The following is a 17,679-nucleotide window of genomic DNA, read 5'->3' as shown; positions in this document are numbered from 1 at the left end:
CTGAGGGGGGACATGATAGCCATTTTCAGGTATCTAAAAGGGTGTCATAAGGAGGAGGGAGAAAATGTTCATCCTGGCCTCTGAGGATAGAACAAGAAGCAATGGGCTTAAACTGCAGCACAGGAGGGTTAGGTTGGGCATTAGGAAAAAGTTCCTAACTGTCACGGGAGTTAAACACTGGAATAAATTGCCCAGGGAGGTTGTGGAATCCCCATCTCCAGAGATATTTAAGAGTAGGTTAGATAAATATCTATCAGGGATGGTCTAGACAGTATTTGGTCCTGCCATGGGGGCAGGGGACTGGACTCGATGACCTCTCGAGGTCCCTTCCAGTCCTAGTATTCTATGATTCTCTTACTCCAGAAGCAAACTGCAGTCTACCCTGGCCACCTTCACCACTGGCACAGGGAGGGGAAGAAAGAGGTGGGGGTGGAGGGAAGCCCAGGCATACCCAGTACCCTGGGCTCCTTCCCAGGGACCCTTTAGTAGCAGGTCCCCACTGCCCCTCCTCCAACCCTAACATCATCTACTTCCCTGGGCCACTTCCCCACCACTTTTGATTCCTGCCCCAAGCACTCTCCTGCCAGGCCTTGAGCCTAACAGATATAGCAAAAACATTTCCAGTGGTGGTGAGCAGACCTCTAGAAAGGCAGCCTTTCCCCTCAGGCTTCTTTCCATAGGCTCCCCTTCCCTGGTCTATGGCTGCCTTTTTATCAGGGTAAATGAAAAATTAAAAAATAGGGTGATTAGACTCATGTTGCATAAATTAAAGGAGCTGGGCAAATTCATACAAACACAAAGTTGAGTGCTGTGAGTAACTGAATGCTAGTTTGGCATTAAGTGAACACAAATACCTACTAATATTTTCTGACACACAGCTGGGATTCCAGGAAATTACCTAGTTGGTGATTATTCAACAATTTTTCGGCAACCCTTCTCTCCATGCTCTACAGCACACACAGACACTCACCTTTTCCACTCATGAGACTCCAGTACAAACTTCCTATACTAACGAGTGAGTTTTTGGATAGCCACACTAAACCACTTTCATTGTCTGTTTTTGTATCCTAATGGGACTCACTTAGCTTTTTGACAAGAGAAATTCCCAGTTGAACTCACACACGAGGTAAATGCTGAACTCTCATCATATCTTGCAGTTCAATCTCTTGAGGATTGCTGAGCTTCAGAATTTTCTATCAGTGTCAGTTAATAACCCCAGACAAGCCTCTTGATTCTTGCAAATTCTAGCAAAACCTTTCACTGGAACACACTAATCTTATACATGATCCAATAGTCCCCAGTGTACTCATTCACTCAATTGACTCTCATTTTGATTTTCTAATACACAAGAATTTCCTCCATTTGTTTAAAATGGTTACAATTTCCTGTGTTATAAGGCCTGCTCCTCACTGGATTTAAAGGCAAAATTTGCTCCCATTCATTTAATCTGGAGCAACATTTGTTCCTTAATATGCATATTTTTATTTAACACTGGGGAAGATTAAAAACCCTAATTATGCCTTCTGGTTGAGCTAGTCACAAGAAGAGTGAGTGTGTGTATGTGACACATGCATGCATGTGCATGTTGAGAGATGAGGATGAGGGATTCCCTTTACATCTCTCTGTATTCTGAAATTGTCCCATGTACCGGGTAGAACCACATGAGGGCTGTTCTGAACTTAGATAAAGCTGGACATGACCCCTAGATGGCATTGTACCAACAAAAGCTAATTAGGGTGTGGCCACATCCCCTTGTCAAACTATGAGGCCTCTACAGTCTCTATGGCATTCAGGAAGCTTATGTTATGAATGTTCCTTTGGTGGATAGGTCTATTTCTTTTATGGCCTCTGTACACAACATTAGCAGTGAACAGGAGCCATGCAATGGAGACTCAATACTCCTTTCAAACTGAATCAAATCAAATACAGTACCTTCACTATTATTATTATTAATTATTATTATTATTGATCAATTTATCATCTAGGTGTTATATTATGATGTAAGAAAAAACAGCGTTCATGCCATAGAATTTACAGGTTAGTAGAAAATAAAGAATAAAGAATACTTCCTGGTTACCATTGTGGAAGTTTAGCGCAAGATTACATGAATAAGAGATATAGCATCTCGGCTACAAAATATAGTGCAGTTGTTGAATTAGCAGGATAGCCCCCACAGGCTGGCTTTATTCTGGCATAGCTGCAGACACTCAGACCAAAATAATGTGTTTCCTAACTGATGATTCGTTGTGTGTGATTCCTCCACCAGGCCTGATAGGGTTCTTCATTGCTTTTGGCGTAGCTATGGGGAAGATGGGAGAGCAGGCCAAGATGATGGTGGATTTCTTCAACATCCTGAATGAAATCGTAATGAAACTAGTCACTATGATCATGTGGTAAGTCAAGATCATAACTTCTAAGATGCATAAAACACACAAGCCAAATCCTGCCACAGACTGGGTACACTATACTTTATTGGCAACCAATATTACTGGGCTGGTTTGGCTCTTTAAACCATTATAAGGATGGTACAACCAGAACAATGGTGTTTCCTTTTTGGGGTGGGGTGGGATGATAATTAAAGTGCATTTTGAAATATTTCTGAAGATGACAGGCACACTGTCATTTTCTGCCTACAGAGCTCCAAGACATGCAGGCACCATTTTCAGACCTTTAGGACTACTCTAAAAATATCACATTTATGCTAGAGGTTCTCTACAGTAAAAAAAAAAAAAAAAAAAAAAATCCCTTCAAAACATAGCAACATTAAGCTTCTCTTGTGAGTCCAACATAATAATAAACAACAGGCATAATTACAGAGGAGCCAAGAGACATGCTCTATTTCCAGTGTTCTGCAGCAAAATTGCCTTGCCCAAAATATGCATTCAACCCAAATGAGATTCCAATGGTTTGCATCAATATACAAATGTCTCCTCCCATAGCCTCTGTGAGTCCACATGCAAAGACTGTATTCTATAAAATCAGCAGAATAAGAGGCACTGAACTGAGGTGTCTCTCTAGGAAACTGTTTTATTCACCACCATTGAATACAGTGTATATTTGCAGAATAAGGCTTTGGCCCAGTAGCAATATCCCATAAGCAGGCATACAAAGTTAGATCTTTATTGAATAATGTTATAATATTTATTTAGCTGCTATGTAGCATTTTTCATCAAGTTTGGGTTTGGATTGTTTGTTGCAAGTATACAATCTTATGAATCTAGCCAATTTTCCTGTGTGAGCCAATCCTGGTTTATGCAAATGTCTGTTTTATGCTCATTACATTGTTTGGACAAGCAGTTTTCAATCTATGCATTGTTCATTTACTTGTTTGATTATCTGTAGTGTGAGACTGGAAGGGAAGCTGTTAGAAATTGAGTAAGAACCTCATGGTTTGACTCCCAAAAGTATGGTATTATTGCTTTTAATGAGGTGTTTTGGCAAGTTCCTCTGAATATGCTTTTCTCATTACCATATATAGAGGCATGAAGGATAGCCACTGAACCACCATCAGTCTGTAATTATGTATCCTCTTGACATCCCAAAGTTTTCAGCCTAGAACCTTGGATCTCTCTCCATAGTTCCACAGAGTTTTGGGCATAGGTTTTACGGCTGCATGCTGTATGGATGAGTTCCATCTCTTCGTTCTGTTGTTTTTCTCTAGGTACTCCCCTTTGGGCATTGCCTGCCTTATTTGTGGGAAAATCATTGCAATTAAGGACTTAGAGGTGGTTGCTAGGCAACTTGGAATGTACATGGTAACAGTGATCGTGGGCCTTCTCATCCATGGAGGGATCTTCTTGCCTTTACTGTACTTCGTGATAACACGGAAAAGCCCCTTCTCATTCCTTGCTGGCATTTTCCAGGCATGGATCACAGCTCTCGGCACAGCTTCCAGGTACTCCATATGAAATGCCTCCTTATTTATTTTTTAGCAGCTCGTTGGCTGCCCTCTAGACATTTTTAGCTGCTGTTTTGAACTTTGCTAGAAAATTTAATCATTAAATGCCAATCAGTAAACAGCTTTTGATCACCTTAATCTATGTGGGGAAAAAAAGATTTACTTCACACTCTGTAGGCTTTAAAGAAAGGCAGTATGGCCTACTGGATAGTGGCTCCAGGCTAAATGTCAAGAGACCTGATTTCTGTTCTCTGCTATGCCATTGGCTCGCTATGTAAACTTGTGTGAATCACGGAACATCTGTGCTTTAGTTTCCTTACCTGTAAAAGAGGGATCAAGTTACTTACCCACCTTGGGTACGCACTTTAAGATCTGTGGATGAAGTGCTATTAGTGTTACTAGTTATTAAATGAGAATGTACAGAACCATAACTGTTATAAGGCTCCATATTTGTCTTAGTTCTGAGGTTAACTGTACCTGTGTCCTCCTCTGTGGTCTATGCAAACATGCCCCTTTACATTGCAGGCTTCCAACAGCACCTTTCTGTGGGTTTATACCCACCCCTCTCTCTCTCCAGACCAGGGGTTTAAGGCTTGCAATTCATGGAGACTCTCTCAGCAGCTGTGATCTCATTTCAGCACCTGCAGCTCCTCTCTCCCCCAGGGGCTATGACCAGCAGGGCTGGCAACTTTCTGGTTCCCTGAGCAAGATGTGGGAGCCCAGCTCTGTGTCCCCAGAATGGGCAGGAAGGGGCGGGGTAGGAGGTTAGCCTCCCCCAGCCAGGCCTTCAGCACAGTCTGGAATGCACCACTCAGGACTCCAGCGGCGATTTAAAGAGCTTGGGACACTGCTGTCACCGCAGTAGTGGTGGCGGCAGTTGGGCACCCTGGGCCCTTTAAAATCACTGGGCCCTGGAGCATTTGACACCATTGTTGATGGCCCTGGCTCTGACAGTATTTACCAGTGACCAGCCAGCTTTCACCGTGTAGAACTCAATTTATTTTAGCGCAAAAGAATTAGAGAGTAATATATCCTAAAACAATTAACAATCTGCATGTATGCTAAGCTTACAAAGTGTACCCCTCTTCCGATGGAGAGCCCAGCAAGTTCCACTCCTTCCCACTCTTCCGGCAGGGCTTTTTCTTCTTGGTTATGGTTTTATGTAAATTTGAGGAGGCTCTCCGAGCCAGTTCATGCTGACCCTTTATACAAAACGCTCCTACTTTTTCTGCCATACCTTTTGAACTGGGCCCGAACCAGTATGTGCAATTCCCCAGAAGGATGGTACTTTTCTGGAGCTGTTTATCTATCCCAGGATCGACAGGACTTGTACTGTCATCACTAGTAGTTCTACCCATGCCTGCTTCCTCCAGGCTAGGACTTAGGGAAATCCTGAGTGATGATATTGAGTAGCAATTTGTTTAGGCAGTTAGCTAAAGAGTCACAGGGTTTGTCTCTGCACTTTGACCTAAATTAAGTTCTCTCTTTATAAGAACTCAGCTCCTGTCTCTTCTCCGTCAAAAAGAGGACGCAACAGATTTCCTGTGAGCTCTCTGCAAGTTAAAGCTGGGAACTAAATTCTATCCCATGAGGAGGAAGGATTTACTCAAAATCTCACCAAGAAGTCTGTTTTTCTGTGTCTTTCAGACAAGTTTGGCAGGCTAAAGGTGTTTGGATAAGGATCTGAACTGTTTAGTCTTTCATCTAGAGTACAGATCTGTGAATCAGGAAATGGAAAGAGAGTTGGAAACTGGATGATTCAGGAAGTGGTAATAAGATATGGTGCTTTTCACTGGGAAAACTGGGTTTTTGACTAAATGTCTTGCCTCTGTTTCTCTTCTATAGGCTAGGATCCTATATCCAGACTGAAACTCCCATGATTCATCATAGCCAATGATTTCTATGATGCACCACAGTGGCTCAACAAGACAGAGGATTGTGTTGCATCATGGGAAATATCTGGCTTGGGGCCTTACCCACAGAGAAGAATGGGGGCCTAAGACACACAAACTACAAATCCCATGTGGCACCAAAGCAGCACTGTTGTATCTAAAATGTTTGGTTCTCAACCAAAAGTTTTTGGCTGAAAATTCATAGATTTTTGTCCAAAATATTTTTATTTCTCACCAAAACAATCAAATTTTTCCACAGGGAAAAATAAAGTGTGTTATGACTACCTCTCCCCTACTGGGTCATATATAAACTGGGTCAGCTGTGACTGAAAGTCTTTATCATCTGACAGTTGCTCAGAGGGCTGTGTGAAATGATTCAGAAGTTCTCAGTCCAAATCCTTATAGATAAATGTCTACATCACAAAAATAATGATCATGGTATTGTTTGGGGTTCTCACTGAGGAGACAAAGATTTTTGACAATCAAATACTCCCACACACCAGGATTAGGATTGTTAGGACAAGATGGGGAATCATGTACTGCTTTGCTCCACTCACTATATGCAATAGTTAGCATTCTTGTCTGACCAAAGGGATATTGGTACAATAATTTAGGATGGCTTTTGAGAAATTTCTGCTTCTTCCAGATATGATAAAAAGCATTTCCGGTGCTAGGTCTATCAAGCTGGCATCATTCAGGGGCTCAACATTTACTGTTGCTCAAGAAATTAAAATTAAGGGGGAAAAGACTTGTTTGTCCTTCAAATTATAATGCAAGACTGCAGGGTAAATGACAAAATCAGCGAGAGTCAGCTATAGCAGTCTCTGGGTAGGTCTCTGCCATGTACACACTTTCACATCTGCTCCAATTTGTGAAAAGTCACTGTGGGTGGGATTTACTCCTACTCATGCAGGAAAAAAAGCTTATTTGATTGAATTTCAATTGTGTGTCAGTCAACTAAATTTTTCTTTTCTAACAAATAAGATACAGAAATCACTTTTGTCATGGAAGGCACAGCACAGTGGAATGAAAAAACAGCGTCGGTGACCCACAATATGCATTCAGCCATCTCCTTGCATGCAAACAGCCATAAACATGCACTTGTAAGACAGCTCATGGGGAAATACACTTTCTATTTCCTATCTAGAAGTGAGATTATTCTTTCTTGTTTATATACTCTAGGGCTACGTGTAGACTGGCATGATTTTCCGCACATGCTTTTAACGGAAAAGTTTTTCTGTTAAAAGCATTTGCAGAAAAGAGCGTCTAGATTGGCACGGACGCTTTTGAGCAAAAGCACTTTCTGCGGAAAAGTGTCCGTGCCAATCTAGATGCGGTTTTGTGCAAGAAAGCCCCGATCATCATTTTCGCCATTAGGGCTTTTTTGCTGTCTACACTGGCCCTCTTGTGCAAATATATTTGCACAAGAGGGCTTTTTCCTGAACGGGAGCATCATAGTATTTGCGGAAGAACACTGACAATCTTACATCAGATCGTCAGTGTTCTTGCGCAAATTCAAGCGGCCAGTATAGACAGCTGGCAAGGTTTTCTGCAAAAGCAGGTGCTTTTGCGGAAAAACTTGCCAGTCTAGACGTAGCTAGGTGTGTGACATCACAGAATGCATATTTGATGAGCTGTGGTAAACAAACATTGCCTATCATAACTAAACTACATTGGTGACAGAATAGATTTGGCTGAAGCTACTTACCTGGCTCAAGTAGCTCTTTAAAAAACCCCTCAGTGAGTGTGAAGAGCAGTTCTGAGCACAGGACTGGGAACCAGGGCTGTGAGTGCCAGATTGGCCTCTGGCATTTACTCCTTTTGTGATAAAGAAGAAGTCACTTAATTTTTTGGTTCCTCACTTTATCCATCTATAAAATGGGGATAATGATATTCTCCTACTTCACAAAATCACTATGGTCACTAAACAATGAATATACTAAACAGTGAAATTGCAAGGCAGTATATGCCATATGCAATGAGGATTTATCATAGTATATTTTAGTAAGTTCAGCTCTTTGTTCCATTCACTACACACAATAGTTCACATTCTTGTCAGACCAAAGTTGTATTGGTACAGTAATCAGGATGACCTTTGAAAAATTTCCATTAGCACAGCTGGGAGTATGCAAATGAGCTGATACAGACATGATTTCACTATTTTTATACTAAGCAACTGCTCTATAGGAATTTCCCCAGCACTGCATTCACTTTTCGGAGTTGACTCTGATCAGGATGTAACCAAATTAGTTTAGTGGAGGATTGGACCAGAATCAAGCACTGAAAATGAAAACATCAAATAGGTATGTGACTGAATTGGATTCATTAATTTAGATCGTTCAGCTGTGCACCTGGGCAGCAGAGGAAGGAATCTCAACTCACTGGAAGAAAAAGTAGCTATGGGACTACTCTGCTGAGTATATTCAGGCTCAGTGGGTAAAATAACTTGCTCTGCCCCCAACAGGGGGGAAGCAGGCAAGATTCACATAAGCATTCTGTTTTTCAGCACCAACCTTGTTGTCCTCCAAGCTCTGTGAATGAAGAGTGCACAGGCTCATCTCCTTCCCATGCCCCTTTATGTAGTACTTAATTCCTCTGCCAAGAGCACCTCCACGACTGAAGAGATGTAGGATTTGACCCTTCAATATTGATTTGAGTTCCCATAGCAACCAGTTATTTGGCTTGGTGCTTTGAAAAAAAAAATCAAGAAATAATTTATAAATTGGGCAGAAAGTCCAACTAGCTCCTGTGTGACCCAGAATCCAACCTCCAATTAATCCCAAAGTATGTGTTGATAGAAAAAAGGTTTATGGCTACAGGAGAATTGAACACAAAAAAATCTGGCAAAGGAGGGAAAAATATAGAAATGTTGCCAGCTTTCTAGCAATGAGGTACTAAAAACATGAATTATACACTGTGCTTCTCTTTCCCATAGAATTCAGTAATTTCTGTGGTTGCACTCTCTTTAAGGAACGTATTGAACATGAGAAAGGAAATGGTCATAGCAAAATTGCAGTAGTTCTCATCTTTTTCCATCATGTCCGAATATTGTATACCATAAAACCCTGTCTTTCTCCATTTCTTTTCTCCATCTCTCAGTGCTGGTACTTTACCTGTTACTTTCCGTTGCCTTGAAGAAAACTTGGGCATTGATAAGCGTGTAACAAGATTTGTCCTGCCTGTTGGAGCAACAATTAACATGGATGGGACTGCCCTTTATGAAGCAGTTGCTGCCATCTTCATAGCACAGATGAATGGAATTGTGCTGGATGGTGGGCAGATAGTCACTGTGAGGTGGGTTCTATACTGATTTTGAAGGTTATACAGCATGAAGATTCAGTGATGGCTTAAACTTCTGAATGTCTGTGGATTCTGACACAGGGAAATATGTGGACTTTAGCTTCCCACAGTGGTATTGAATGGACAAGTTTGTTAAATAACTATGGCCCTGATTCAGAGATGCTAAGACCAGAATGGACCAGTGTGGTCATCTAATGTGACCTCCTGTATAACAGAGGCCAATAGGATTTCCCAGAGAGATTCTCCATTGCCTTGCATGCTTGGTTGCTGCTATTTGTGCATTCTGGTTTAGTAGCATTTTAGACTCACTTTGCACAGGAGTAAATGATACCACTAGGTGCAAGAAAAATGATCTTGTCTGTCCAAGATAATAATAAACTAAGGTAAATGCTGAGGGATGCTCCAATCTATGTATAGGACATTAGCAATTTAGTAAGCCCATGAGTAGTGAAAGAAAAGCTTTCCCATAAAAAGTATCCATATGGTTCATCACTTGTGGTTTGTTCCTCTTACTTTACCAATTAATAATAAAAAGAACAGCCTAGGCACTGGGCATTTTCAGGCTGTGAATAGGGAATGGTAACAAAGAATGTAATGCTTCTGACATAGTTCAGTGAGCAGAGGGATTTCTTGGGAGCTGCTATCTGGCAGATGATGTTGAAATACCCCCATACACTTTTAAGCTTGCCTTAGGGCCAGTTTGGCTCTAGGCAGTCCCTTTGATTAGTGGGAAGAGGAACATATATACCTCCAGACTCTACCATTACAATGAGTGTTACTGGGGCAAAATAGTGACATAGGCCTTGAGCAGGGCCGGCCCACAACATTTTGGCACCTGAGGTGTGGAGCTCAAATGATGCCCCCATGCCCCTCGTTTGGGCCAAAACTTTGAAAGGTCTCAATTATGCCTTCTTCCTGTTCTACTCCTCTCATGGCACTCCACCATCTCTGTGCATCTAGAGTAGAGAGAATACATATGCACCAGTAGCAGACACAATTTTCTACACTCTGAGTACCCCCCGCCCACAGTCTGGCACCTGAGATGGCCACCTCAGTTGGCCTCATGGCAGGGCCAATTCTGCCCTTGAGTTCCCAGAGGAAAGGCTGGGTGTGACAGGGTACTCTACTCTGCATTTAATAGCTCCTCCTCCAGGCTTTTCTGAGGATTAGCTCTGCCTAGCCAACACCCCTTTCCAGCAGTTGTATTCCCTCATTCTTTCTACAGCCCTTCTGTTCCACAAGCTGCTGCTGCTGCCTCTTTGTGACTCTGGACAGGACACCACGTGGTTTCTTCTGTGATATGATACATGGAAAGTGTCTTTTATGACTCAGTCTTCTAAGTCATTATCCCTGGAAATACCATTCTGTCAGGTTTAGTAGGTAGAAAAGCCCACCCTCTACTCTGGATTCCAGTCCAGAGCCTTTTACCAAGCATTCAAGATCTGCAGCTTCCCTAATTCACCCTTGGACTACTTCCGCTGCTGCTGATTCTAGCCCCTTCCTCCCCCTCAAGAATGACTGCTACTTTTCATTCTGCAGCTTCCCTTTTGTTGCCTGTCTCTTTGCTTTAAGTAAGCCCCACCTGTTTTCTCAAGGGTGAGCTAGATTCCAATTAATGGCTTCCTTCTAGCCCAAATAGCTCTCCTGTAATTGACACTTAATTGGTTGATTGGGTCTGCCTGGCCTAAATCAGTCCTCTCTTGGCTAATGTGGGGAGTATACCTCATCACACAGGGGCATCAACCATTTCAAGCAAGATTATGCCAATGATCACTAAAGGACACATAGTCAGGCCCATGATGTGGGGAGGGAAGACAGGGAGAAGAAGGCAATTGATATGGGGCCTGGAAATTCAAAGGGGCCCAGGGCTTCTGGCCACCTCTGCTGCTAGTGTAGCAGTCACAGCCCGGGTCTCTTTAAACTGCTGCTTGCAAGCCACACAAAGTGCTGAGGTGGCTCTTAGGGCTGCCTTGGAAGGAGAGGGTGCTGTGCACTCCTGCTTACTCTCAGGGCTTGAGGAGAGGGCACTTGCCATGGTCTGTGTGGCACTGCGGGCGGCTTCCCACCAGCCCTCTACCCTTTCTGCATGAGGCCCTACCCCACAAGAAGCTGCCCCCCTCCCATCTTTCCTGGGGCCCTGCAGAGGCTTTTTTCTCCCCTACATGTAGTGTGCTCCAGAAGAGCCCACACAGGGGAATTAAAAGGAAAACACTTGTGCACTTTACAGATCAACTCCCCATAGTCCAAACTCTAGCACAATCCAGCAAAACCTCATGTCTAGGTCTGGAACCACTTGGCCATGTTTAAGAGGCACTGGATAGGCACAGATCGGGCAGGGGCTGGAACATGTTTGGGGGAGTGTACTGAAGATGGCTTCCCTGCCGGCTGGAGAATAAGTAGCCCAACTAGGCTAACCAAAGAAAAGGAAGCTTCAGATAGTCAAAGGGTGAATGTAAGTAATTCCCAGTATGGTTTATCTTTATCTATTTCTATTTTAATATCTTTTGCTGAATGTTGACTACTCCATGTGGTGAGAATTGCATCAAGCCTGCCACATGCAATGGGTTTGATACTCCTGACCTGGGCTCGCTGAGCGGAGGTGAGCCCCGCTCACCAGCCACGCGGTTCTGCGCTCTGTGCATGCACAGATCACTCTGCGCCGGCTCTTGCAGGGTGTAATCAACTTGCCACGGGCTAGCCCTACAGCAAAATAGACTGGATGCTCTAGATCTCAAATTCAATCTCAGTGTGCTCACATTAACCTAGAGAACAGTAGATACTTTCCTATTATATCAAATCATTACATATAGAACTCAGCTGAAATATCAGCCAGAAGTTCAATGGAAAACATACATTTCACGTAGGTAGGACTAATTTTGGCATGTTTTACGATAATTCAATTTAAAGTCATATTTGATCCTATGACTTAAAAAAAAAGAGAGAGAGAATGGCAAAGTTATGACTTGCTGTTGAATTCATTTACAATGGAAAACATGACAAAATTGCAGCAAGCCTGACATTTTGAATCATAACATTTCAAACCACACATGAATGCTGCCAAGTTTGCCTTTTCCTTGTGTCTCTAATCCACCCACCTTCTTCTTAGTTAACCCCTCTTCGGGATAAAGAAGTGCCTGCATGTGTGTTTCTTGCCCAATTATATTTGCAGCATAGTTTCCAGTTCTTTTTCCTCCTGCAGGTTACTTACAATGGCAAAATAAGATTTTAAAGGGGGTAGGCTGTTCCTTTCAAAGACAGATGCTGCAAAGTTGGGCCTTAAATACTACTTTTTAGAAATAAGAACATTGTTGGCCTCAAGTCTTGGTGAACGTGAACCAGAGTTATTCTTCCTGCTGCCATTCTAAGTAATTGTGTCACTGTGCCCGATTCCATCCCCACACCGCTTGTACACTGGTGCAGTTGACCCACCTGGACTCTCCGTAATCCTCCGTGATGTATACTTGTGTGAGATCTGAATGAGGCTGACAGAGAGAAGTATTCCTATAAACTAGCCATAGGAAAACCTCCAACTCTTTCCCTAATGGAATCTGATAGGATGACATTTGTGTTGTGACACTGATACAGTGTCCTGATATGGCAATGCAGATGACTAGAAGGTTGTTCTTGCATGTCTGCCAAACCCAACTAGCAATGCTGGGGTTAGGTACAAATGACCCAGAGATAGGCTCAGGCAGGCTTAGTAATTATCCTTTGAGCTTACTCCTAATATTTGTCTTTCTGAACATTTTTGCTTTATCCCAACAATTAAACCTGGCAAAGCGACCTACTCCTTGGATAATTCTGGAAATGGTCGGGGTTAAAATTCTGTGTCCTCAGTGGTAGCCAAGCATTTACCCCACTCCTTTATTGGAAACTCTTTAAAACCTTCCTTGCTGAATCCATACCATCTTAAATTTAGTAGTCTGTTGCCTGATCTATTTCAGAAAGACAGAGACTTCTTTTTATATTTTTGATTGTTCCTTGGCTCCCTCACTGCCTAATTTATTTTCCGTCATACAAAAGAATGCCTAGTGTCTCTGAAGCTGTAGCCTGTTTTTTTCAAACTTCCAGTATTTGGAGCCCAGACATTTCCTATATTCAACTTTCACATTCTATTAACTGGAGCAAAAGCAGGGATGGCTTTGGATTTGCAAAACTTAATTGGCTGAATGTTGGCTTTGCAAACCAGAACAAGGGTGCTTTGTATCTGGGTTTGGTTTATTACAAGAGTTTGGAGCATGTGATTTTAGGATACTGGGACTTTCACCCATTCCTCTTTGATAATAACCAGTTCCCCCAAGCCATTATCTAACAATACAAACTGCAAGGTCCATAAGTTAACACTCATGAACCCCACTGGAAATTCAACCTGCAGCCCCTACATTGCAGAAATTCCAGTTTGGAATATGGAGATGTACATAGAATCCTAGGGCTTGGAAGAGACGTCAGGAGGTCAGGGTGTCCAGCCCCCTGTCCGAAGTAGAACCAACCCTAACAAAATCCTCAAAGCTGTGGCTTGATCCCATCCCTAGTAGTTATGCAGTCCTGTATTTTCTGGAAATGTCAGTGAAAACCAACCTTTTGTCTTGATCAAGTGAGTACCCATTGAAAGTCACACCCTCCTTGTTCTTACAGCCTGACAGCCACCTTAGCAAGTGTTGGAGCTGCCAGTATACCCAGTGCAGGACTGGTCACCATGCTTCTCATCCTCACCGCAGTGGGTCTCCCCACTCAGGACATCAGTCTTCTTGTTGCTGTTGACTGGCTCTTGTAAGTAATTGCGACTCCATGATTCATTCCGAAGAGGTCACTGTGTACTTATAGCAAATAATAAGCATTGATTTACTCTTTTCTGTTACCTTTCAATCATGGATCTCAAAGCACTCTAACTATACCTATTATACTGATGGAGTAACTGAGGCACAAATAGGAAAGTGAAGTGGTTTGACAGGGGCTACATAAGTCAGCATCAGAACAAGAAATAGAATCTAAAGAGCAGATCTGAACAACAGCTAGTGTAAACTGCCATAGAATGAAGTCAGTTGACTTAAACAATTGACTTCCAAGGAGCTGTGACAGTTTATATTAGCTAAGAATCTGTCCCAAAGAGGTTTGACTTACAGATTCCTGCCAAAGCCATTGCATTTCCTAGAGACATGTAACATTCCAAGCAGTTGTTCCACAGTTCAATAGCAATTATTCATCTATCTTCTTTTATGTTTCCTTATTGTTTAGTTCTTGTTTAAACTGAGGGATGTGGACGTGAGAGTCTGTGGATTTCACTGCAATGGTGCTTGCCTAAAACAGAAGGATTTTATATGGCATTGGGCATTTCTGTTAATGATCTCTCCCATTACCAAGAGCATACTTCAAACTACAGCCAACTGCTTGAGGTTAGGAAGATAGTGGTTGTCTGTTACGTTATGGTAGTCTTACACCTGTCTCTGAAGCATTAGGTACTTATAGAGACACAGCTCCAGGTGAGATGGACCACTGATCGATGCAGCATAGCAACATTCCTAATAGAATCAGGTTTCTTCATAAGTTCTTCTCAGCAAAAACACTTTTGGATGAATTGTCCTAAAGGAGCCCACAAATCAAACTAAACAAGAAGGCCAGCTGGGAAATGGGAAAATATTTCTGGTCAGTTTTTACCTAGAGAGTACCTAAAGCATGACCTGACCTACTTTTCAACCTCAGGGTCTTGGGGTTAGAGTCATTTCAGTGCCATTGCAGATCCTCAGACAAGAGACATTCATCCACTCCACCTTCTCCCCCAGCTTTCTGTTCCTCACCTTGGGGATTCAGAAGCCCTGTTAATAATTATAACAACAATAATACACCCAGGGTACATCTAAACTACATGGCTCCGTCGACGGAGCCATGTAGATTTGTTGTTCTGGCAAAGGCAAATGAAGCCGCAATTTAAATGATCGCGGCTTCATTTACATTTACATGGCTGCCGCGCTGAGCCGACAAACAGCTGATCAGCTGTTTGTCCGCTCAGCGCGCTAGTCTGGACGCTCTCCTGCTGACATCAAAGCCCTTTGTCGGCAACCCCGGTAAACCTCATCCCACGAGGAATAACGGGGCTGCCGACAAAGGGCTTTGATGTCGGCAGGGGAGCGTCCAGACTAGCGCGCTGAGCCGACAAACAGCTGATCAGCTGTTTGTTGGCTCAGCGCGGCAGCCATGTAAATGTAAATGAAGCCGCGATCATTTAAATTGTGGCTTCATTTGCCTTTGCCTATAATCCTAATCTACATGGCTCCATCGACGGAGCCATGTAGTCTAGACACAGCCCCAGAGACAGATCTTCAGGTGCATTTTAGATGGGAGGCCTAGACATCTTTCTGCCCCCTTTTCACAGAGTTCCCAGGGATCAGTTCAGCCCATCAACACAACTTAGAGCAGTCTCAGGGCTCCTCTAGGTTGCACTGATTGGTGACAAGCCCCTAGAAACCTTTACATCAATCTGAATTGCTGGAGCCCAATGCCTTCTGATCACTACCTTTCCTATTCCAGCACACCACTACACAGACTAAGGGTATGTCTACACTACAGTGCTAATTCGAACTAACTTAGTTCAAATTAGTTAATTCGAACTAAGTTAATTTGAACTAACGCATCCAGATGAAAAAACTAGTTCGAATTAGCATTTTGCTAATTCGAACTAGCATGTCCACACAGAGTGGACCCTGAACCAGGGTTAAGGATGGCTGGAAGCAGTGCCGGCAGGGCATCAGATGACGACTTAGAGCGTGGAGCTGCTGTCTCAGGCTAGCTGAGGGCTGTGCTTAAAGGGACCGACCCCCACCCTGGACAGACAGTTCTCAGGGGTGCCCCGCTTGCAAAGCAGTCCTGGCTTGGATTGCCCGGAGTACCCACACTGGACACATCACACCACTCGGCCATCAGCCCGGCTGCACTTGCCACAGGCTGCCATCTGAGGAAAGGGGGCAATTGGGCGGCTGCAGGAGAGGTTCCACCCCCAGAAGCCCGCAGAGCCAGCCCAGTCCTCCCCATCGGGGGCTCGTACCCCATTCCTCCCTCACCTCCTTCCACTTACCCCTCCCTAGCACCCCTTCCTGATGTACAAAATAAAGGACAATTGTGTTCAAAAATAGAATCTCTCTTTATTGAACAAAACTGGGGGAGACTGGGAAAAGGAGGTGGGAGAGGAGAAGAGAGAGGGTGGGGGAGGGGAGGGCAACTACAATGGGGTTTGGAACAGGTCCCATATGAAGAGAGGCTAAAGAGACTGGGACTTTTCAGCTTAGAAAAGAGGAGATGGAGGGGGGATATGATAGAGGTCTATAAAAGCACGAGTGGGGTGTAGAGGGTGCATACAGAAAAGTTCTTCATTAGTTCCCATAATAGAAGGACTAGAGGAAACCAAAGGAAAGGAATGGGTTGCAGGCTTCAAACTAATAACAGAAAGTTCTTCTTCACAAAGCAAATAGTCAACCTGTGGAACTCCTTGCTGCAGGAGGCTGTGAAGGCTACAACTAGAACAGAGTTTAAAGAGAAGTGAGATCAAGTCATGGAGGTTGGGTCCATGGAGTGGTATTAGCCAGGGGGCAGGAGTGGTGTCCCTGCCCGAAGTTTGTGGAAGGCTGGAGAGGGATGGCACAAGACAAATGGCTTGGTCACTGTCTTTGGTCCATCCCCTCCAGGGTCCCTAGGGTTGGCCACTGTCGGCAGACAGGCTACTGGGCTAGATGGACCTTTGGTCTGACCCAGTACGGCCATTCTAAGCTCAGGGCTCAGGGTTGGGGGTCTCAGTGGACCACCTTGATTTTCATGCACACCTGCTCCTGGGTGGCCAGGCTGGCAGCTCTCCTGCCCTAGATGGCCACTTTCCTATGCCTAGTGCAGAGGTCATGGACGAGGTCCACGATGTCTGCACTAGCCCAGGCGGGTGCCCGCCTCTTGCGGTCCTGGGCAAGCTCCCGGGAGCCGCCAGCCTGGTCTCGGGAAGAGGGGGAGGGCTGGGGGACATCGGGTGGCTGGCTCGAGCCGTGCCAGGTGCAGGGTCTGCTAGCTGGGTGCTGGCAGGCTTGCACCTGGCACGGGCACCGTAGCCAGCCCATGCCCCTTTAAGGGGTCCGGGTCCAGGAGGGGGACAATAGAGTTTCCCTGGTGTTGGCCAGAGTGGCCACCAGGGAAAGCTGGGGAGGGGTAGCCTCCCACTAGTTCGAACTAGGCTTAGTCCTCGTAGAATGAGGTTTACCTAGTTCGAACTAAGCGCTCCGCTAGTTCGAATTAAGTTCGAACTAGCGGAGCGCTAGTGTAGCGCCTATCAAAGTTAATTCGAACTAACGTCTGTTAGTTCGAATTAACTTTGTAGTGTAGACATACCCTAAGCTATCAGGTTGCAGGTGGTAATGTTGGGAGGGTATGTAACACTAGCTATGCCAGCTTTATACTGCTTCCTGATTCCCCCATGCCAGGGGAATCCCCAGGAGCCCAACTGATGCATCTTCAATTCTTCCTTATGCTAATAGAGTTATGCAGAAGGGGCTTAGCAGAGATGAGAATTTGGCTTTGAAAGTTTAGTCACATAGCATAACATGCTATTTATCCTAT

The 17,679-nt window shown here is 44.0% G+C and overlaps 1 protein-coding gene across 3 annotated transcripts in view; it reads left to right on the top strand.

The window, feature by feature from the left end:
- The window catches only part of SLC1A2 (solute carrier family 1 member 2), a 131,216-nt gene that overhangs the window by 103,068 nt on the left and 10,469 nt on the right, over positions 1–17,679 (top strand). For all 3 annotated transcript variants that reach the window (XM_075927483.1, XM_075927482.1, XM_075927481.1), the window contains exons 6-9: positions 2,267–2,393; positions 3,662–3,895; positions 8,890–9,084; positions 13,726–13,860. In XM_075927483.1, coding sequence (XP_075783598.1) covers positions 2,267–2,393; positions 3,662–3,895; positions 8,890–9,084; positions 13,726–13,860 — 691 coding nt within the window. The remainder of the gene's footprint in view (positions 1–2,266; positions 2,394–3,661; positions 3,896–8,889; positions 9,085–13,725; positions 13,861–17,679) is intronic.

Source organism: Pelodiscus sinensis, chromosome 4, assembly GCF_049634645.1.
Source record: "Pelodiscus sinensis isolate JC-2024 chromosome 4, ASM4963464v1, whole genome shotgun sequence".
Lineage (NCBI taxonomy): Eukaryota > Metazoa > Chordata > Testudines > Trionychidae > Pelodiscus > Pelodiscus sinensis.
This window is presented reverse-complemented; position numbering and strand designations above follow the sequence as displayed.